We start from the raw sequence: 24,171 nt of genomic DNA on the forward strand, positions 1-24,171 counted from the left end.
TCATCAATTAAATAATAATTACATAAAGAAGGATTCTAAAAGCCCAATAGCACTACTGAAGGGTTGGGTCTCTGAGATATTGTTTTGCTTTTTTCTTTAAAAGAGAGCAAAGTGGGATGTCTGGGTGGCTCAGTAGTTGACCAGCTGCCTTTGGCTCAGGTCATGATCCTGGAGTCCAAGGACTGAATCCCACATCGGGCTTCCTACAGGGAGCCTGCTTTTCCCTCTGCCTGTGTTTCTGCCTCTCTCTCTCTCTCTCTCTGTCTGTCTCTCATGAATAAATAAAACCTTAAAAAATAAAAATAAAAGAGAGCAAAAGAAAACTGTTACAGAATCAAATAGCATTTGTGTTTCAGTATTTAATGAGTGAAGAGTACTATGATAAAATTAAAACAGATACATCCATGGTTACTTAATTTATACCTTTTCTTTTAAGGGATATCATTTCTTTACAGATTTATAATAGTCCTAGTTTTATGCCACATGCTTAGTAAAATAATAGGTGTTCTGCCTATATTCTTTTGACCCAGTATGAATGGGGTCTATTTTACTGTGTACTAGAGGATCCAACAAAACGTGAGCAACTAAAATTACTCCTCGGCTTTTTCTAAGAACAAGTGAAAACTTTCAGCACTAGGAAAAAGTGGGTAGAGGGTGGGGCAATTGGGTTTTGGGCATTAAGGAGGGCTTTTGACGTAATGAGCACTGAGTGTTACATGCAACTGATCAATCACTAAATTCTACCCCTGAAACTAATAATACAATATATGTTAACTAAATTGAATTTAAATAAAAATTTTAAAAAGAAAGCAGTGAATATATGTGTGAGGATGAGTATGTCAAATGCACTCTGCCTTTGTACTAATGATAATAATATCTGTTTTAAGTATTTTATTAATCATTACACAATGAATAATCCTCCTAGAAACTTCAGTGTCCATTCAATAAACGTGCATTTAACCCATTGAAATGCCAGTCATGGTGCTAGACCATGGAAATACAGAGAAAAATGCACCAATTTACTGCTTAATCCTTGGCATATTTCTTTCTCTGCAAAGAAATATGTATACAAGTCAAGTAGGATTACACTACAATATCACATTTATTAATACTAATTAATAATGCTGTCTGCCTTTATATACCTTTTTTTAGGATTCTATTTATTGAGAGAGAGTTTGTATAAGGGTGGGGGAAGAGGGAGAGGGAGAGAGAGAATCCCAAGCAAACTCCACACTGAGTGAGGAACCCCTTGCAGGGCTCAATCTCATGACCCTGAGATTATAACTTGAGCCAAAATCAAGAATTGGATGCTCAATTGACTGAGTCACCCAGGTAGGGCGGCTGTTTGTATATCTTAATATCTTCGCAACAGTCTTTGAGAGTTAGTAACATTTTACACATGGAGAAATAAGATTTAGAGCAGGTAAGTAACTTGCTCAATTAAACAGTTTATAGGTGTCAGAACTAGACCCGAATTGAGATCTGTTGATTCTAAAGCCTGTAAATTGAGACTTAATCCATGTCTCAGGTTTCCTAGGCTTGCAAGAAAATTCCACGAGGAGGGAATGAACCAATGATCCTAAGATACAGATGCAAGAGAGATAAACTAGTAATCAATATTGTCAAAACCTTAAGGAAGAAGTTCAACTTGCCAAGATTAAAGTAAACAACAGGAATTACATGAAATGGTTGGCTGGTGCAGAATGCAAATATCAGCCAAGGCCTCAATATTGATGCTCTCTAAATAGAAAACATGAATCCAAAAAGGACACTTTATAATCAATTGGCCTACAAGGAGAAAAAAATATATATATATAACTTTTATTTGTATTTAAGTTTATATCAATCTTCAAAAATGTTTATTTGTCTTAATGCGTTACCATATAAAGTTATTGAATAAATATAAAATATAAAAATATTAGGGAGTGTCCTTTGTTTCCTTCTATAGATATACAACCAAAAACTTGAAAACTACCACTCTAGACCAAGGATAAAAGACAACCACAAGAGGTCTTTATAATGTTCACATACTGTGATGAGAGAAACAATTAGCTGAAAATACCTTTTGAATACCAGTATTCTCTGATTCTCTGGTGGGACCATGAAGTGGCAAGATCAAAATTCTAAATTATTTACCAGCAATGTACACACATACTCTACATCTTTACTGTGAAATCCCTCCTCTGGCTCCTAAGTCTGGCTTTTGTGTCCATTAATATATGAAAGATATGTTTTCCATAGCTCTTATCTCTTTCTAACTAACAAATCAAGTATATTTCTCTCAATTCTCCCTCAATTTAATTTATTTGGGTAAATTACAAATATTTAGTCTCCTGCTTTTTAATCTCTTTGCTGATTTCATGGCATCTCACCACATCTTCTACTTCTACCTCCTGTTTCCTCATCTGCCTTCACTTTTCCTCTCCCACAGGATGTGGGTATTTTTCAAAGTTTCCCTCCCCCTCCATCACTGTGCTACTTCAGTAAGTCTCTTCTGTCAAGATGCCATTCATGGTAATGGCTTTAAAATATAACCCAATGGATCTTTCCCTCCCTCTTCTCTCTCTCATGATCTAATTCTTCATTCTTAATTGCCCTTGCATAATCTGTATGTAGTATTTTTAAAGAAAATATTTATTTATTTGGGAGAGAGAGAGAATGGTGGGGTGAGGGGCAGAAGGAGAGGGAGTAAGAGAATCTCAAGCAGACCCCCCCCAAATGTGGAGCCTGATGTGGGGCTTGATTGCATGACCCTGAGATCATGCCATGAGCTGAAATCAAGAGTTGAACCCTTAACTGAGTGAGCCACTCAGGTGTCCTCACCCCTGAGGAGTTTTTTTTACACCTTTACCACACATTTTTTAACTCTTGCTCTTCCACACAGTAATTACTTTCTATTTCCCTCTTCAAAGGTATAAATATGCTCCATTTATACAACGCTCAAAAACATACTGACATATATTCAGAAACTAAGTCCTCGATTCTTTCTTTGACTTGCCTGTGTCATCCATGCCCACAGTAGTCAGTTTTGTTTGGTCCTCTTGCAAATGTAAGTAAGATACAGTTTTTTGGTCAGAATTATGAGAGTAGAATGAGGAGAGAACATTTCTAAGGAGGAAGAAAACAGCACAGGAGACAATATGTCTCCTACATGTTTAACTACATCTTAAAATAAGCTAAGAAAATTTTAATTTAAATATATGACTAAGCTTACTACTTGTTAACAAAGGGTCTGGATGGAGTATATCTGTTCAAAACAATTTTGGGGAGAACAGGTTTATATACCCTAGCTATGAGAATGTTTGCATAAAAACCTAGGCTGCTAGGTTCATATCCTGGTTTATTTCATAGAGCTTTCAGCTTGTGGTATCCACAAACTGCCACATGCTCATCAGTCAACATCTGTTAATATTAAGGGCACAATTCAAACCTACCTTCAGACATGAACCATTAAACAAAAATAACATGCTATAAATTTGAAAATCAAATTATCTGTAACTACTGACTATACAAACAAAACAACATATCCTCAAAAACAAACAAACAGTCCTCTTTTTCCTGCTGGAACCATGGAGGCTGCAGAAGAGAAGAAGAAGGTTCCTGCTGTGCCGGAAACCCTTAAGAAAAAGCGAAGGAACTTCGCGGAGTTGAAGATCAAGCGTCTGAGAAAAAAGTTTGCCCAAAAGATGCTTTGAAAGGCAAGGAGGAAGCTTATCTATGAAGAGGCTAAGCATTACCACAAGGAATACAGGCAGATGTACAGAACTGAGATTCGCATGGCGAGGATGGCGAGAAAAGCTGGCAACTTCTACGTGCCTGCAGAACCCAAGTTGGCATTTGTCATCAGGATCAGAGGTATCAATGGTGTGAGCCCAAAGGTTCGAAAGGTGTTGCAGCTTCTTCGCCTTCGCCAGATCTTCAATGGCACCTTTGTTAAGCTCAACAAGGCTTCAGTTAACATGCTAAGGACTGTGGAACCATCAGCATGGGGGTACCCAAACCTGAAGTCAGTGAATGAATTGATCTACAAGCGTGGTTATGGCAAGATCAACAAGAAGCGAATTGCCCTGACAGATAACACATTGATTGCTCGGTCTCTTGGTAAATATGGCATCATCTGCATGGAGGATCTGATTCACGAGATCTATACTGTTGGAAAACGTTTCAAAGAAGCCAACAACTTTTTATGGCCCTTCAAATTATCTTCTCCACGTGTCGGAATGAAGAAAATGACCACACATTTTGTAGAAGGTGGAGATGCTGGCAACAGGGAAGACCAGATCAATAGGCTTATTAGAAGGATGAACTAAGGTATCTACCATGATTATTTTTGTAATCTGGTCAGTTAATAAATGACTACTTTCAAATGGAAAAAAACAAAACAAAACAAAAAAACAAAAAACAAAAACAAAAAACAAACATTGTACATGGACATGTTGACAGAAACATAGAAACTTAAGTTTCTCTGGCATTCAAACATTCTCTGGCATGTAAATATCTTGAACACAATTTGTAATTTTCAGTGTGGGAACAAAACTTTTTTTTAATATAAATTTATTTTTTATTTGTGTTCAATTTGCCAACATATAGAATAACACCCAGTGCTCATCCCATCAAGTGCCCCCCCAGTGCACGTCACCCAGTCACCCCCACTCCCCACCCACCTCCCCTTCCACTACCCCCAGTTCATTTCCCAGAGTTAGGAGTCTCTCATGTTCTGTCTCCCTCCCTGATATTTACCACTCCTTTTTTCTCCTTTCCCCTTTATTCCCTTTCACTATTTTTTATATTCCCCAAATGAATGAGACCATATAATATTTGTCCTTCTCCGATTGACTTATTTCACTCAGCATAATACTTGGAGCTATTTTTCAAGTATCTGTCCTAACTAGACTAATGGACTGAGAGAATGATGAGTATAGAAACAGATGGGTTTAGTAAAATATTCCAGGTATAATGGGCTCAGAAGGCACCCCCTGAGAAGACAGCCATGTCTAATCCTGTTTTTTCTTCAAGATTTACTTTTCTCATTTTAATTAATTAATTAATTGATTAATAAGATTTTATTTATTTATTTGAGAGAGAGAGAGAGAGAGGCAGTGCATAAGCAAGAGGAGAGAGGCAGAGTGAGAAGGAGAAGCAGACTCCCTGCTGAGGAGGGAGTCTGAAACCACAGGCATGCAGGGCTCCATCCCAGGATCCTGAGATCATGACTTGAGCCAAAGGCAGATGCTTAACCAAGTGAGCCATCCAGGCACCCCTCTCATTTTAAACATATTAGCATTCCAAAACAATCTTAAAGTGAAATAGATAAGCAACTCCTTTTTATCCATTACCCTAGGCCTCATTTATCATGAAGCTTCTTTTAGCACCTCCACTTTCAGTCTGAACTTTATCACATCTCAGGCACTCTGCACTCACAATACTGAACATGTTTGATAGTCAATATATATTTGTTGACTGCTTAGCTTTTGATTTTTATTAATTGGCACCAGGTTTACACCCCCAGCACCACTACCCAGAACACTAACCCTGCTCTAATATACCCAAAGACTTCAATCTGGGGAATGTACATATTTGAGGGGGAGCTTTATTTTGGGGGTTTCTCTTAAGAACCCTCTCTTAAAGCTTTCTTTTCTTTTTGATACTGAAATGTCCTGAATCCCAGTTCTCTTCTTACCTTCATTCCTCCTACCTAGTTCTTCTATTTTTAATCTCATAAACATCAATATATTTAGGGTTCTTTTACTTCTGTCTCTATTCTCATCCACATATACTGGTTAAATGGCCATCAATATTCCATTGACTCTCAATTCATAATTCCCAGTCTATACTCGTCTCTTGAGCTTCAAGTCAGCGAGTTCAACTTTTCATTGAATCTCTCATGCAATTCTCAGATTTAGTCTACCCAACACAGAACTCAACATCCTCCACAGAACAAATATGTGCGTGAGGAAGTCTTCAAATGATTGCAGCCCTCAGAGGTCAGGCCACAGTCAGCCTTTGAACTTCCCCACCTGAAGCCTCATGGAGAAGACATGAGGTATTTCTACCAAATTTTAGACCACTAAGCAAAATAAATGAGTGCTCTTATTTTAAGCTACAAGTTTTGGAATGGTTTGCTATGTAATAATGGATAAATGCAACAGATGTAGGGTGCTACTGTAATAGACATTACAACAGGTGGCATTGGCTCTGGGGGAGGCAGTAAAAGTAAGATGGGAGGACATCAATGAGATTATTAGAAAAGGCTTAAAGGTTTATAGATGAGTGTTGGTGAAAGACTGGGGGGATTTTATGACAGTGTTAACAGAAGTCTAAAAGGGCTTCAAGGAAGCTGGCAGCTGGAATTTAAAGGAAAATGTTCATAAAATTTGGAGAAAAGGAGACTTGTGTTATGATGGAAAATTTGGCAACACTCTCACCTACACTAATGTAGAAAATAGGAAATAAATCTGATGGAATCAATGATTGGCTAAGAAGATATCCAACAGTGTTGAAGATACTGTCTGACTTCTTTTAGCAAACTACAGTAAAATGTATAAGGGAAGAGAGGAGCTGCCCACCCCCCCCAAAAAAAAAACTTTTTTAGTTTTAAGAAAATTCAGAGGAAATATAAATGAACCAAAATGTATTAAATTTGACAGTCTAACTATTTCGTTCCCTCTCTCCAATTAGTAAATGATGCTCAAATTTTTTTAAAAAATGGCTTCTGGGCAAAGATCAACTCTGGGATGCAACTACAAGAACTTTTAATTAAATATTAGAGTAAAAGTGTGCCTGATTGAATTTTCTTAAGACTGATAAAATTACCCTCTATGGATTTTAAGGTTATGCCTTACAAATGTCCTCTGTTAAATAATAGGACCTAGAGGGATTTTAAGGACATTGTCCCAAAGCAATTTCAGGAGCTTAAGGCAGAGAAAGACATACCTCAAAAAGCATTGTGACTATGGCTTCTAACTAACTGAGAGGATTATAAAGTTATTCAAAACAAACACAAAGTTATTTTGGTATTTTTTTCAACTTAGGCTGAAGGGACCAAAGACTGATAAAAATTTTAACAGAGGCCTTTGAAACATCAAATGTCTCTGCGCAAGAAGGAGGCACAGGCAACTTTTTGCAAAAATGGAAGCTGACTTATGGGGTTAAAACAAGAACCTGGAGGACAAAGCTCAAATACCTGAAGAATTAGTCTCAGGGAAGTAGTATCATGTGTCCTGCTATATTTCAGAATTTTTGTGGACTAATGGCTGCTGTGTTTCTCCTGCCTTGCCCTGTTTAAATGAGAGTCTCTACAGCTAATGTTGTATGATCCCAGCACTGTATTGATCATATGTGAGGCAAGTAATGTGCCTATGAAATACACAGGTGTTCACATTAAGAATCATAGTTGACAAATTATATCTATGGAGGCACATCTGAGGAAATTCATCACCCTTGCACCTAATTTAGATGAGCTCCTTGGCCTGGAGACTGAGTGATGATGAAATTGTATGAAACCATTTGTGGTCTTCAGAGGGGTGAACGTATTTCACGTGTGGGAAAACGTATATCATTTTTGGCCAAAGAGAAAACTATACCAACATAAAACATAGCCCCTCAATTTTCAGACATGCCATCCATTGAAAGGTGGAGTCCATGTATGCTTCCCTTATATCTGAGATCTGTACCTGCTTGACTCATAGAAGATGGTAGAAGTGCAGAAGTGATATCATGCCAGTTTCTAGACTCTGACCTTATGAAACGGGAAGCTTCTAACTTCTGTCTCTAGGAGTACTCACTCTTAGAATTGAGCCACCATGCATCTCATGGTAACAAAACTTACTAGTTTTAGATCACAAGGGGATTTTGTGTTATGTCATTTAATAACGTTATCTTTGTTGTTATTGTTGAAAAAGAAATGATGCAAATTTATTGTCATCTTCATATATAGGTCTTCCCTCAACTTCAAAAATTGCAATTGTTAAGAAAAGATAATAAGGATTATATATCTAGTTTCATATTTTAAACAATTAGGTTTTATTCTAAGTTACTTATTCTCAAAGTTAATTAGACTGCTGCATATACCCCCAAACTCAGTGTTAAAGTTTATGCTTTCTCAAGGTTACTCTAATTCTGGACAAAAAAATAACTCTGACACTGATGAAAATAGGTACAAGGATGTGTAACTTCACCTAGGTTTTATTTTATTTATTTATTTATTTATTTATTTATTTATTTATTTATTTTTCACCTAGGTTTTAGAAAAAAAAGATCATCCCCTTTCCATAGCCCAGAAGCCGCCCTGGTGAGCCAAGAACAGCTGTGCTTATATGATACTGTGTGTACTTACGTGAATATAGAATGTGGATGAAGTTATGTAGATCTAAGAATACCTACCTTTATGAGGTTTCAAGTGTTTAAAATTATATTGGTTTTATATCAGTTGTATAAATGTGCCAATATTTGAGTGATAAAGTATATGTGCATGTGTTTAGAGATGTGTAAATCTATTTCCATTGTTGTATAGAGGTGTGAATGTGAATGTGTGCATTTTTGTGTGGGTACACATCTATTTGTATAAGGTTATGTGGAAATACCTGCATGAATGAAAGTAGATACACATTCTTGTTCCTATCTCTGTTGCACTTTTCAAATGCCCACGGATATACGGTGCTTGTCTATGAAAATATGGATATAGAAGTGCAGTGACACCATGTCCCAAAGCCTGTTGCAATACACTTTAGAACCATCTACTATTATGGATTGCCTATATTTCTTTCTACCTCTGAATAACGATCACTTAAGAGCTATTTTCTAAAGTAATGCATCTTTTCAATAGGACAGTTGATATTAATTTTTGTACAGTATAGTGTGGTTGCCACCAGGTGTGACTCCACAATGTCTAAGAATGAATTCAAATAAAATCAGAAGATAAACTTGGAAGTGTGCCTATCATTACACAAAGTCCCATCTTTATTTCTCCATCTTCAACGTTGGTCCCTATATTAGTTTCCTATTGCTGCTGTGGCAAATTCTCACAAACTTAATGGCTTAAAACAATACAAATTTATTATCCTACCATTCTGGAAGCCAGAATTCTAAAATGAGTCTCACCAGGCTAAAATCAAGGTGTAAACAGGGTTGTGTTTCTGGAAGTCCTAGGGAAAGTTCATTTCCTCTCATTCCTTGATTTATGGCCACTTCAAAGCCAACAACAGCAAGTCAAGTCACCTCACATCACATCACTCTTACATTGATGCTCTGCCTCCCTCTTTCACATTTAAAGGGTTCTTGTGAGCCCTTTAAATTGAGCCCACCAATGTAATTCAAGGTAATGACTATCTCAAAGTCATTTTATTAGCATCCTTAATCCCATCTGTAGTCTTAATTTTCCCTTGCCATGTAACATTACATATTCACAATTCTAAGGATTAGGTCGTGGAAGCTGGGGATTCTATATACTGCAGTCGTGACTTTAAGAGACAAATGTGTACATCAGGAAGTTGGGGGAGAAGCTTGGTCGAAAGACTTCAGATAATGTTGGAACTACTCCTTGATGTTTTCCAACATTGCAGAGAGCAAAAATCAGGTTACTGAACATTGTAAAAGTCACAGTGTATCTAGATTCTTGAGATGGGCATACAGAAAGAAATTGGAATTACATTATGGTCTAATGAATGTGGTCTCCAGACTCTGATTATAGGATCTTGTCATGACACTAAAAGGATTAAATTCACATATCAACAAAATATCAAAAGCATGCTGATTTTGGGCTATCCTTACCTGAGAAAGTGGATAGCATGTCCTACTTTCCAGGTGACCTTATCGACACCTAGAAAGCATTCCTATTTTTACTTGTCTATCTCCGCCACTAGAACTATCATACATTTTCATAATTAAATTTAAAATATCTATCATAAGTATTCCAATTAGACATGAAAAAATATGATTTTTTACAAAAAATTCAGTTCATTCCAGTCCATCCTCTCCCTGCCCCTCCATCTGGACCTGCACTTAATCCCTTTGTCACACCAGAAGCCACAATCACAGCCTATGGGCTCCCAATGGCACCCTGTTTGCCTTCCTAGGAAACTCCACACCTCACTCACTCAGACCAGGAAAAAAAATTGCACCTATACAATTTTGTTTTATTGTGTACAAAATTGTGTGCTTTGGTGTCACTGCAAAGTCAAATTGGTACAAAAATTTTCAAACTTTCTTCCTTTCTGTACTTGCCTCATCACATATAGGTAATAGTGCATAACACTTTACCTCATAGGGATGCTGTAATTACCAAATAAAATAATATGTAAAAGGCTCCAGAACTGTGTCTTTTGCTCAGTGGACAGCCTATACATACAACTTCTCTTATTCTCTTATGTTTGACAGCTTGAACACTCCTTATAGTTGCACAAAACCTCATAGTTGACAAATGATCGTAGTCCTATGATTAAACTGAATTTCATAACAAACTGGATGCCAAGGTAAGAAAATTACCTATGTCACACATGGAAAAACTAAACCTTACTCTTATTCTTTTGATCCCAAGTTATGCAACACAATCGGCTCCTGCTCAATTGTATACATTTATATTCTTAATCCTATAATTTGGTCATTTTTCTGATTCATGTTTTAATAATCTATTATTCCCATGTGTTTTCTTATTATTAAATGGGTATGGTTCATTTCTCTCCTTTTAAGGAAATGGAGGACATTCCTAATTCTTGAACTAGAATGTTAAATTAATTTGGTAAGCTTTCATTTAAAAGGCATTAAATTCATGGCCTATTTGTTTTCAAAAGATGAGCACTGGGTGTTATTCTGTATGTTGGTAAATTGAACACCAATAAAAAATTAATTTATTAAAAAAATTTTAAAAAAAAGAATCATTTAAAAATTGAATTTGTAATATTCCCTGCCGTTAGCTATTATGTGCCAACTCACAAATTCAGGGCTATAGGACAGTACAATGAACAGTTCCCATAGATGTCCCTTTTTCTATACTTAGCAAAGAACAATTCAGCATAGGAAAAGGAAAATAGGCTCTGAGAACAGGGAAATCTCTCTTTGCCCAAATCAAATCACACAGAAAACATGAAAAACATAAACCTTTATTTCTCATAGTCATACCTGAGCCTTTACAGAATAGATTCTTCTCTCAAATTGGCAGATCCTAACCTTCTGCGGTAATCTTGGTTTGAACAAATATTTGGATGATTTTCTTTCGTATCTCCTTGGTCTTCACAGTATAGACTATAGGGTTAAGCACAGGGGGTACAAGAAGGTAGGCATTAGCCATGAGAGCATGAGTCAGTGGTGAAAGATGCTTTCCAAAACGGTGAATGACAGATACCCCAATGAGTGGAACATAGAAGATAAGTACAGCACAGATATGTGAAACACAGGTGTTGAGTGCCTTCAGCCGGCCCTTCCCTGAGGCAATGGCCATTACTGTTCGGAATATGAACACATAGGAGAAGAGGATGGAGAGGGAGTCAGAACCCTTGGTGAAGATGACAGCAATAAGTCCATAGAGACTGTTGACACGAGTGCTGGCACAGGCAAGTCGCATGACGTCTTGGTGGAGGCAGAAGGAGTGGGAGAGGATGTTGGAGCGGTAGAAGGGAAGACGCTTGATGAGGAAAGGCACAGGGAAGACCACAAAGACTGCTCTTGTCAGGATGATGGCCCCTGTTCTGCCGACCACACCATTGGTTAAGATGGTACCATACCTGAGGGGGTCCCAGATGGCTACAACCCGATCAAAAGCCATGGCCACCAGCACGCCAGATTCAATGGCAGAGAAGGTATGAATGAAGTACATCTGAACAAGGCAGGCATCAAAAGCAATGGACTTATAGTTAAACCAAAATATGCCTAGCATAGAGGGCAAAGTACAAAGGGCAAGCCCCATGTCTGCCAATGCCAGCATGAACAGAAAATAGTACATAGGGATATGCAGGGATGATTCAGACTTGATGGTAGAAATAATGACACCATTGCCAAAAAGGGCGATGACATATATAGCACCCAGTGGGAATGCCATCCAATAATACTTTTGTTCAAGCCCTGGAATTCCAGTTAAGACAAAGTAAGGATGTTGGAAGTGAGAATAATTATTATCTGCCATGAAGCGAATATGACACAGGCATGAGGAGGGAGCTGGTGGGATCCTGATGGGTGACTTCCTAAAAATACAATGACAGGGATTAACAATTTATTAGAATCTGACTTCCCTGGGAGTGAAACAATTTTATTTTCACATAGGTGGGGAGGGTGTAAGAGAGGACTGAATCCTTGAAATTACTACTCCATAGTGTATCTTGTGAGGAAGCTTCTACTGGGCCAGGAGAAAAAGACTAACCCAACTACAGATAAGTCATATTCAGTTTGAAGCACACACTGTAATGCAGTGTGCATTGGAGAAAATGTTCTCCCCCTCCTGTCCTTTCCTCCCTCCCTCTTTCTAATCAATATCTTACAAGTAGTTGAGTCAAGGCTAAGGACATAATAACCAAGACTGAATCAATATAAAATGCCATTCCTATCCAACATACTTCTTATGCCAAGATCTCTCATGAAGGCAATGGATCTTGTATCTAAGGCAGGGATAGAAATGCCAAGTGTACATGCCTATGCTTCTATTTGAGTGCAACCCTCCTTCATGTCTCCTGAGCCTAGATATGGCCTTAGAATTAGTATCAACCCAGGAACCTCACACAGCCACTTAACTGAGATGTATTTGTTATCTCCAATCTGGTAATATCTTAAAAGAAAGGATACTAAATTATACTTAGGAAAGAAACAACAGCATTTATTTTTCTCTTTTTTTTTTAGCATAATCCATTTTGTCTAAAAGGAAGTAAGACCCTTCAGGGCTTGCTTGAAGCCTTTTTCAGGATTGGGACCATCTGTTAACATCCAATTGCTAAGGCACAGTGATCATGCATAACGCATGTAGCACTCTGACTGAGAGAGTCTTTACAGAGGCTTTACTAGAGACCTGGAAGACATGCTTATGTTGCCAGAATCAGGAATTAAATTAATGCTGCAGGGCAGCCTGATGGGATCATTTGACTTTAGACATGAACGCTAGTCAGAGGTAGAGCATACTCTCTTTGAGAGGTTTTGACCCTTAAGACATTCCTCAGTTGCCTCCATCAGTTCGTTGGAATTAAATTCACTCTGAGGCAATATAGTGTCAGGGACACAGACTTTAGATCCACACATCTTGGATTCAGATTCCAGTTCCCCTGCTCCTTCATATGTAATGCATTGTACCTACCCCATAACGGCAGTGTGAGGATTAAAAATGTAAAAATGTAGAGGCTTTAGAAAGCAAGATGTGTGTTTTTTATTATGATTACTTGGAATAAAAAGTTCTTTTTTTCATATGTTCTTTGTGTTGACATTGAGATTTTAATTTGTTTCTTTCTCATTTTTTGTTCTGTTTTCAATTTTTTGGTTAGAGCTCTTTGCAGTTAGTAGAAGTGAAAACTGATGGGTTCTCATCTATCAGCAAAGAATCACATTTGCTTTTGGATCTCTTTTGATTTTTTTTTTTTAATAATTTTCCCTCTGCTCTTCAATTCTTGAATATTTCACCTCCAGGCTGTATATATCTGGCTGACCCATGTTCATGGTGAAGCAAAAACCACACTGTAACTGTTTTTGACATCTCCCAAAAGATCCTCTTTGAAAGATCTACAATTCATATTTCCCCAGCCTTGGCCAGGAAATTTTCTCTCTTTCTATCAAACACCCACTTCTTTCCATTGCTTTTATGAAAAAGAGCTACCTGTTGGTTCAAATATCTGGCCTATTAGATTACCAGCATATATTTCTTTCCAATAAAATATTGTTTTGGTTTCTGTCTGTTTTAGGGATTTTTGTGAAACAAAATGTTTATGTTTTTCAAATAATTGTAACAAAAAGTGGAAATGAGAGAAACATTTAAGAGACAGACAAATAGAGGGGAAAAGAAGATAAGGTAGAGGGAGGGAAGGAGAGAAGAGAAAAATAATAAAAACAGAGATCCAAAGACTAGCAGAAGTAAAAGTTGACTTATTTAACATTTTACTAATAAAAAACTGAAGCTTACATAATGAAAATTAACTTGCCCTGAGGCAAACACTTGGTTAGTAGCAAAGCTGATAAGAGAGGGGGAAATCATAGCCTTGCTGAGGAATATTACAACTAAATGCAATGGGAGCTTGAGGGTGCAACTTGAGAAGACCAAGTCAAAATTGCATCTGTTGGCCAAGATGCTTACTCTCTAATATGGGTCCTTAGATTTTATTTTATTTTATTTTATTTATTTTTTTTTTAGATTTTATTTTTTATCTATATTGCCCATGATCTAGAAAATAGGAGGAGTTCAAGTTTATCTCCTGAAGATTAAGCTTTTAGGTCTTTCAATTTCTTTGAAAGTTTTATCTAGCCCTGAGTCCTCTACTGTTTATACTGCCATATTTATGGAAAAACAGATTGTCCTGAGTGTTCTGAATCTGCACTAAGGCTACCACAAGCTATAGGGCCTCATTATAGATCCTAAATATAGGAGCAGATAAACAAGAAAATAAAACTACATTTCTCTCTTATGTGAGTAACAGCAAACAAACAAATAAGCAAAAAATACACTTCTATCTGCTGTTAAGTATTAGGGAAACTTCCAAGTTTCTAAGCAATCTAAGATATTTGTAGATGATAAAATAAGATTGGGTCTGGCCTTTAAACGAGAGGTACACTCTTCATTTATCAGGATGTATGATAGCCATAGAGAACCTGAGGAAATAGGAAGTCAGAAAAACCATCCTGATGTAAAGATTAATAATAACAACACCTTCTCTGATAGTAGAGCTGCAAACCTCCTTATCAAGGGGGAAATTCCCAAACTGCAATCATTTTAGGGTTCTAAATGAAAGAAATTTTAGAAGTCCAATGTCTAACCAATATAGAAGCTATTACTCAGTATTCTGTAGGTGACACTTATCTTCTGCCTACATTATTCCATTGACTGGGAGTTCCCTACATTTTAAGGCAATGCATTTACTACAGAGATCAGCCATCTATCCATCTCTTAGAAAAGGTGACTTATTCAACAAAGGTTAAAGAAGTTGTCTTCACATCTTTCTCTGAAAGGTGTGAATGAGAAAGAGGGCAAGAATATAGGACATACTGTGCTTTTTAGAGAACAAAGGACAAAGAAGAGATAAAGGGACAGGACAGAGTGATTAGGAGGAGACTATTAGAAACTTCAATATTTTAAAATATATATTTAAATATATTTTAAAATAGTCTGTTGATAAGCCAACTTTATCCTCTGATTTTGCCTTAAAACTTACCTGTTTCCTGAGAGTATCCCTAACCAGAAGAGGATCTTAAACAGCCTAAGACTCCCCAGGCATAGCCATTGCCACTACCCACCTGAGGACTTTTATTTCTTGCACTGCTCCAAAAGTCCTCCTCCCACCACACTATGGAGAGTTTCACAGATCAATGAGCTAGAGTATTCCCGGGAGCTTCTGAGATTGAAGAAGCATCCCCAGGGCTGTAAAATCACTTCCTAGATATTCATGTCTGTGATATCAGATAGCATTGAGAAGGCTAGTGGAAAAAAGCGTTTGTGTGTGGAGGGGATCAATTTCAGAATTTGCTTATTGCTCATTCTGAGAGAGAACATGAGAGACTCCTAACTCTGGGAAATGAACAATGGGTGGTGGAAAGGGAGGTGGGCTGGGGGGGGGGGTGTGTGTGACTGGGTGACAGGCACTGAGGGGGGCACTTGATGGGATGAGCAGTGGGTGTTATGCTATATGTTGGCAAATTGAACTCCAATTAAAAAAATATACATATGTAAAAAAAATAAATAAATCCATGATTGGAAAAAAAAAATCATGGTCTCTCAGGGCCATTTTAGCCATCTCACTCTTCCCATGCCCTAAAATGAATGATAGTTGCCTTTATGTTTCTCAAAACACAGCAAAACTAACAAACAAAAATATCTCAAGGAAAAGTGACCAAGATTCTCCCATTCTATTTTCCCATGAAATATACATTTGAAATGGCTCCCTAGTGAATGAATTTTTTCCTGATTTTTTAAAAAGATTTTATTTATTTATTCATGAGAGTCACACACAGAGAGAGGGCAGAGACACAGGCAGAGTGAGAAGTAGGCTTCGCGCGGGGAGCCTGAGTTGGGACTCAATCCCAGGACTCCAGGATCACGCCCTAGGCTGAAGACGGCGCTGAACTGCTAAGCCAACGGGGCTGCCCTTTCCTGATGTTTTATCTGCATTTTTCAGTTTTCAGTAGCAACCTAATAAGCCTAACCATGCGCTGTGCAAAAGGAAAGCAAGAAGCCCTACAGGGAGTCATCAATCATACCAATCAGTCAAGAGGCAATTTATGTTGCATAATATCCAGTTATCACCTTCAGATAATGCTACCGTCCCTATATTCCCTCTGAATACTAATAACAGCAGCAGCATTAATAATAAAATATCTAATATTAATTCTGAACTTCATCATTTATATAATTTATCACATTTGCTTTATGCTTTCAATCCTCATAAATCCTCACGACTTTAAAACTCTTGTGAAGTTACATGGTGAGTATTATCATATGCTTCCAAAGAGAAAAGAGGATCGTACTGCAAATTAGTCAAGATTGTTGATATAACTACAAGTATTTTTATTGTAGAAATTACTTGTGATAGAAATAATAGAGCAGGGGTTCCTCACTGCCCCATGTTTGATCCAGACTTCCTGGATCTTGAAGGTCAACATGACTAGATAAGGAAGAAATTCTCATATAGAATGAGCCTCATAGACTAAGCTCTCTTTATCAATTGCATGTATCTACATGATAGTCCCATAGTAATTTAACATTAATACAGATTACTCCTCAATACCATAGACTCTCAAAGTATTCAGTTCCTTAACCAAATAAAATCCATTTCTACATCATATAATCATTATTTTAATAATGATTTAATAATGATTGGAGTAATTAAGCTGTGGAATTGCTCTACTTGGAATAATTTAATCTCTATATTCCACTGCCCATTACAAATATGATATCTTGCAACTCAGTCACATTCTTACTCATATTTTTCATCTATATTGACACATAGGGGTTTTGAGTAATTGAATCACTATAATTTTATGCTAATCCCTCAGCCAAAGATTTTTTATTGTTTGTTGATTTGTTGGTTGGTTGCTCTGTTTTGGTTTAGTTTGGTTGGGTTTTTTACTTATATAGGTTGAGCATTTGTATCTCACATGGATTCTGATTTTTTTAAGATTTTATTTTATTCTTAGAGAGAGAGAAAGAGCATGAGCAGGGAGAGGCAGAGGGAGAGACAGAATCCCAAGCAAGCTCCATGCTCAGTGTGGAGCCCTATACAGTGTTCCAGTCTCACAACTCTGAGGTCATGACCTGAGCCCAAATCAAGTCAGATGCTTAACCAACTGAGCCACCTAGGTGCCCCTGGATTCTGATTTCTTTTCATTCTCTGTTTATATGTCAGCACAAATATATAAATAAATATTACTACCTCTCTTTTTAAGTTTCAACCTCTCCAAAGCTGAAAATGGATAGAGGACACTGACCGTGCAATAGGTCAGATTGTATGGTCCTATAGATTTAGAGAAGCTATCTTCCATTAATTATTGGATTGTATTATATACTAATACCATTCCTATCAAAAGCAATTTCAAAAATTCACATTTCCAACCCCCCTCCCACTCAATCTTTCTCCCATCACATTTATAGCAAAACTCTTTCCCTATTAATTCAAAAGAATTGTGATTTGCTCCAATCATTTTCAGTAACTCACCCCCTTTTAAGTACTTCTTAAAATATATCCACGCTCATCCTTTCCTTCCCAGAGTTCAAGTAAATTGCCTCTTTCCAGGATCAATATTAACCCTACCCCAGTACTAGAGTCTTTGACTCCATTTCCTACTTTAACTCTTGTTTTTCTCATTCAACTTTACATATAAGAAGATTCCTTCCAAATCTATATTTCTGATCCTCATGCTGGTGTTGAGCTTCAGACAGTTCTATATGTCTGTTTTGTGGCAATCATCTTTACTTCTGCATCACACATATTCATTCAACAAATCCCTAACTTTATAAAGCAACTTTATGCTTTCTCCTCCATACTTCAACCAGCTATATTTTTAATTTTATATCTCAGTTGATAGTTCAATCCATCTAGTCAATGTAAATACAAAAATATAAGTCATCCAATAAATAGTGAGTCCTGACATTTTTACCTCTTAAATATTTCTAATATTGTTCCTTTCTTTCTATATCTAACAGTGTTATACAATTCCACACCCTCTGTTTCTCCTAGATGGACTTCTTCATTAACATTCTAACCTTTTTTTACTTACATAAAATAAATTGCTTTGCTTATTCTTATTCTTCCTTGTTCCTTCTTTCTCTTAACTACGTATGAGAAATCAGGTTACTTTTATTGTCAGTTTCTTTAGAAAATATTACTCTAATAATATTTGGCACTAACCAAATTTGAACTGGACAGATGTCTTATTATATGTAATTAAATTATTTCATTGCCACATAAATTTGACTTTCTTATGAAAGCCTTATGAAAAAATCATAATCATGAGACACTGAAAATGCATTTGCAAATAATTTGTAAGTTTTTATGTAATATATCTTCTTTATCCTTAAGGACTTTTCATAACATCAAAACTATTTTTAACATTTGTGCAAGTGTAAATTTTTCCCAAAACATATTCTTTCTATTGACTCATTCTTACCACATTTCTGAAGCATTTAAAAAACAGAATTACTAGAATTTGTCAAACACAAATGCTTCAATTCATGATCCAAAGTTGATCAAAACATATTTGTTTTATTAAAAAAATGGAAGTGTAGAAGGACAGAAGAAAGGGAGGAAGAAAAAAACTGGGAAGCAAGGGAAGATAATATAATGAGAGAATGGGAGAGAAAGAGAACATAAGAAAAGATGAATGAGCCTTGAAAGATAAATCTTAAAGAACTGAAATTGCCTAATGTTCTAATGATGGTTTACATTTTTTAATGGTTTTAAAATTTACATCCAATGAAATTTACTTCTTTTTGTGCAATTCTATGAATTTTGGCAAATGCAGTCACATAACGACCACTCTAATCCAAAGGCAGAAAAGCTCCATCAACCGGAAACATTCCCTCATGTTGTTACCCCTGGTAATTGATCCCTTCTACCTACTGCAGCCCTTAGCAAGCACGAATCTGTTGCCTGACCCTATAACTTTGGTTCATTAAATGGTATGTTATCTTTCAAATCTGACTTTTTCCATCTAACATAATGCATTTGACAATTTTCCATGTTATTGCTAAGCAGTGTTTCATTGTTATGGATATAGGTGATATTCTGTTTATCCATCCATTTGGCAGTTGAAGGAAATTCATTTACAAATAAAGCTGTTATAAGCATTCACACATAGGTTTTTATATGTATGTAAGTTTTTATTTCTCTTATTTAAATACCTAGAAGTGTATATCCCAGGCATATCTTAAGTATGTATCTAATTTTATTTAAAAAATGCCAAATTATTTTTCAAAGTCATTGTGCCATTTTGTATTCCCATCATCAGTGTATGAGAGTCCTAGCTGCTTTTGTTCCAACCAGCACCTTAAAGGACTCAAGAGACTTCAAGAAATTATCTATTTTTGTCATGCTTACAGGCATATAGTGATTTCTCAACATGGTGTTTTCAATTTATATTTTCTTAATGACTAACAATGTTGAGCCTCTTTTTTTTAAATTTTTATTTATTTTTGAGAGTCACACAGAGAGAGAGAGAGAGAGAGAGAGAGAGGCAGAGACATAGGCAGAGGGAGAAGCAGGCTTCATGCACCGGGAGCCCGACATGGGATTCGATCTCGGGTCTCCAGGATCGCGCCCTGGGCCAAAGGCAGGCGCCAAACCGCTGCGCCACCCAGGGATCCCCGAGCCTCTTTTTATGTGTTTATTGCCATACATATATGTCTTCTCTGGTGAAATGTCTGTTCAAATATTTGACCCATTATTTCCTAATGGATTACTTTTTTCTTGTTGAATTTGTAGCTTTATTTTAATATATATTTTGATTAAGAAAACTTTGTTGTTTATGTATTTTGTGACTTTTCCCCCAGTCTGTCTTGCTTTTTCTCTTAACAGTGTCTTTCATTAAGCATTATTATAAAAATATGTCTTATAAAAATATTTTTGATGAAATATATATATTTTTTGTTTGCTTTGAGTTGCATTTTTGGTGTCTAATTTAAGAATTATTTTCATAACAAAAAGTCTCAAGAACTCTATATTTTCTCTTCTAGAAGTTTTATAATATTATGATTTATATTTAGGTTTATGATTTTCTTGCTCAAAAATCAATTGACCATATTTCTGTAGGTCTATTTGTAGATTCTCTATGCTATTTCACTGATGTATCTATCCCTTTGCCAAAACCAAATCCTTCCAATTCTTTATAGGAAGTCTAGAAGTTAAATATTGAGTCTTCAAACTTTCTCTTCTCTTTCAAAATTGTTTTGTCTATAGTAGTTCCTTTGACTTTGCATACATTTATTTATTTATTTTTAAGGATTGTTTGTTTATTTATTTATTTATTTATTTATTTATTTATTTAGAGAGCACATGTTAGTGGGGGTAAAGGGAGAGAGAGAGAAAGAAAGAATCTCCAACAGACTCTGTACTGAGCATGGAGCCCAACATGAGGCTCAATCCCACAACTCTGAGGTCATGACCCTGAGATAATGGCCTGAGCCAAAAATCAAGAGTTGGATGCTTAACAAACTGAGCCACACAGGCACCCTTGCACATACATGTTAGAAGAAGGTTATCTATCTCTACCAAAAACATGGCTGGGATTTTGATGGCAATTGTATTAAATCTGTAGAACAATTTAGACAGAATTGATATCTTAAAAAGTGTTGAGTCCTGAAATTTATTTTCACCACTTATTTAGGTCATCTCATTTCTTTTAGCAATGCTTTATAGTTTCAACATAATAATCCTGCACAAATTTCATTAGCTACATACCCTGGTGTGTCATTTTGGTGCTATTGTAAATAGTACTTTAACAAAATCTATTTCTAATTAGTCATTGCTAGTATATAGAAATATAACTGATTTATTTATATTGACTTTATATCCTGTTACCTTGCCAAAGTTGCCAAAGTTTCTAGGACCTTCTCACAGATTTCTCAGGAGTTTTAAAATATAGACTGTCATGCTATCTGTGAATACACAGTTGCATATTTATCCCTTTCCAATCTATATCTCTATGCCTTCTATATGCCCTCATTGTACTGAGTAGAACTTCCAGTACAATGTTGTACAAGAATGATCAGAACATATACTCTTGCCTTTTTTCCCAGTCTTAGGGAGAAAACATGAAGTCTTTCATCACCAATTGTAACGTTAGAATTTTCTCAGAGGAAGACATAGACATGGCCAACAAACACATGAGAAAGTGCTCTGCATCACTGGCCATCAGGGAAATACAAATCAAAACCACAATGAAATACCACTTCACACCAGTGAGAATGGTGAAAATTAACAAGGCAGGAAACAACAAGTGTTGGAGAGGATGTGGAGAAAGGGGAACCCTCTTGCACTGTTGGTGGGAATGTGAACTGGTGCAGCCACTCTGGAAAACTGTGTGGAGGTTCCTCAAAGAGTTAAAAATAGATCTGTCCTACGACCCAGCGATTGCACTGCTGGGGATTTACCCCAAAGATACAGATGCAGTGAAACGCCAGAACACCTGCACTCCATTACTCGGCCATTAGAAACGACAAATACCCACCATTTGCTTTGATGTGAATGGACCTGGAGGGTATTATGCTGAGTGAAATAAGTCAATTGGAGAAGAACAAACGTTATATGGTCTCATTTATTTGGGGAATGTAAAAATTAATGAAAGGGAATAAAGGGAAAGGAGAGAAAATGAGTGCAATATATCAGAGAGGGTGACAAAACATGAGAGACACCTAATTCTGGGAAATGAACAAAGGGTAGTGGAAGGGTAGGTGGGTGGGGGGTTGGGGTGACTGGATGATGGGCACTGAGGGGGGCACTTGGCGGGATGAGCACTAGGTGTTATGCTATATGTTGGCAAACTGAACTCCAGTAAGAAAAATTTAAAAAAAAAACATTTTTATAGATGCCCTTTGTACAATTATGAAGTTTCCCTTGTATTTCTAATTTGCTAAGAGTTTTGGCCATAAAAATGTGTTGTATTCAACATGCTATTACTGCCTTTGAATGCGGAATAGACCACAGGCAAGGATAAGAGCAGCCTCTAGGATATGAGACCTCAAAACCAATAGCCAACAAACTAGAGCCTACCGACTGAGTCTTGTTTTGCCTTTTTTATTATGCCACTCCCTTGGGCTTGAGCAAGAAATATTGAACTCAGCAGAAATATTAAACTCCATTGCCACATATATTTTTGGAAATACTGGCTAATTTTGAAGCAATAGTTTACCTATAAAGACTATTAAGAGGAGGAAGAAATTTTCCTTTGTCCAAGGTTCTTCTTGCTGGACTAAGAATTAAATTTACATGAAACAGATTAACAGAAGAAAACTCCAAGGTTTTATTAAGTGCACACAGGCTTAGTAATGAAATTGATATGCAAACAACTGACAGGGCAGGCAGTTTTTATACATTTTAGACAAAGAGACAATAAATTTGTGAGAAATTGGCAGAATAGACAAAACAGGCATTTAAGAGCTTAAGTGAAATTTCCAGTAAGTAAAATTTGGGCTAAGTTAGTAAATTAGTAATAAAATAGCAAGGTTTGTTTCTGCAGCTTTCTCAGCTTTAAAGTTTCTACTTCTGGTGATAAGGATGTCCTTTCACTTCTTGGTACAGAGAAGCTACCTTTCATAGGAGATTTATTTCCTGCTTGTGGGATGACAAAAGAGTCTGAGTGTCCTTGCACTGGCTATTTCCAGGTAGTTTCAATTCAAAATAATTAATATGCCATTGTGGTACACTTTGGGCAGTCTGCTAGTGGCCTCAAGAAATACAAGTATAGTACGTTTGCTTACTCTTTCCCTCTCAGTAAATGTTAAGTAATTGCTGAGTAGTGAGCTTGTCTGGTTTATGTTAAATCAGGGAATTTATCATCAAATTTGGCAAAACGCCAAATTATTCTAAGTGCTACATTTTTGTGGCAACATTGACAGTGGACAAAAATGTATTTGCTGAATCTTTTTGTATTTTAAATTTTTATTTAAATTCCAGTCAGTTACAATACAGTGTAATATTAGTTTCAGGTGTGCAATATAGTGATTCAATGCTTACAAACAACATGCCGTGTTAATCACAGCAAGTGCACTCCTTAATCCCCACCACCTATTTAACCCATCCCCCCACCCACCTCCCATCTGGTTACCTTCAGTTTGTTCTCAATTAAAGCCTATTTCTTGGTTTGCTTCTCTCTCTCTTTTTTCCCCTATACTCGTTTGTTTCCTTTCTTAAATTCCACATATGAGTAAAATCATACAGTATTTGTCCTTCTCTGACTGACTTGTTTCACTTAGCATAATACTCTGGACCTTTTCTTTCTTTTTTTAAACAATCTTCTGCTCAAATCTCTGAGTTTCTTTACAAATCAGAAATTTCCTTCTTGAGTCTCAGCCCAGGAAATTTGGGGCAAACCTTGTTTCATTAAGAATAGAGTGGTATCGGAAAAAAAAAAAAAAAAAAGAATAGAGTGGTATCGGGATGCCTGGGCGGTTGCCTCAGTGGTTGAGCATCTGCCTTCTGTTCCAGGGCCTCATCCTGGATTCCCAGGATCCAGTCCCACATCAGGCTACTTGCATGGAGTCTGCTTCTCCTCCTTCTGCCTGTGTCTCTGCCTCTCTTTCTGTGTCTCTCATGAATAAATAAATAAAATCTTTATAAAAAAAACAAAAAGAATTGAGTGGTATCTAGGTTGCTTAGGCACTGTCAACTCCACTGACTTCTTCCTTCCTCATTGCTCTTTCAGGAAAGTTCCATGAAGGACACCCTGGATTAGGTGAGGATGGTTGTGGAACAAAGACTATCTGTAAATCCTCAGGAATAGACACTGTAACTTTCTCTCTCTCTCTCTCTTCCCCCCCCCCCTTTTCAAGTTCGGCTTATTTTCCTT

At 36.7% G+C, this 24,171-nt stretch overlaps 2 protein-coding genes and 1 pseudogene across 2 annotated transcripts in view; 1 reads left to right on the forward strand and 2 right to left on the reverse strand.

Annotated features, from left to right (window-relative positions):
* LOC144294805 (olfactory receptor 51H1-like) overlaps positions 1 to 24,171 on the reverse strand; it is an 85,478-nt gene that overhangs the window by 16,896 nt on the left and 44,411 nt on the right. The gene's annotated exons all lie outside the window — the stretch shown is intronic.
* Positions 3,567 to 4,396, forward strand: LOC144295443 (large ribosomal subunit protein uL30 pseudogene; annotated as a pseudogene).
* Positions 11,127 to 12,115, reverse strand: LOC144295444 (olfactory receptor 51H1-like). The gene has a single exon (XM_077867845.1). The coding sequence runs from the start codon at positions 12,113 to 12,115 to the stop codon at positions 11,159 to 11,161; it is 957 nt and encodes a 318-aa protein (XP_077723971.1). The 3' UTR covers positions 11,127 to 11,158.

The sequence above is a fragment of the Canis aureus genome, chromosome 23 (assembly GCF_053574225.1).
Source record: "Canis aureus isolate CA01 chromosome 23, VMU_Caureus_v.1.0, whole genome shotgun sequence".
NCBI classification, from domain to species: Eukaryota; Metazoa; Chordata; class Mammalia; order Carnivora; family Canidae; genus Canis; species Canis aureus.

Excerpts from the sequence above, each read along its gene's own strand:
- LOC144295444 (XM_077867845.1), bottom strand. The coding sequence starts at position 12,115 with ATGGCAGATAATAATTATTCTCACTTCCAACATCCTTACTTTGTCTTA.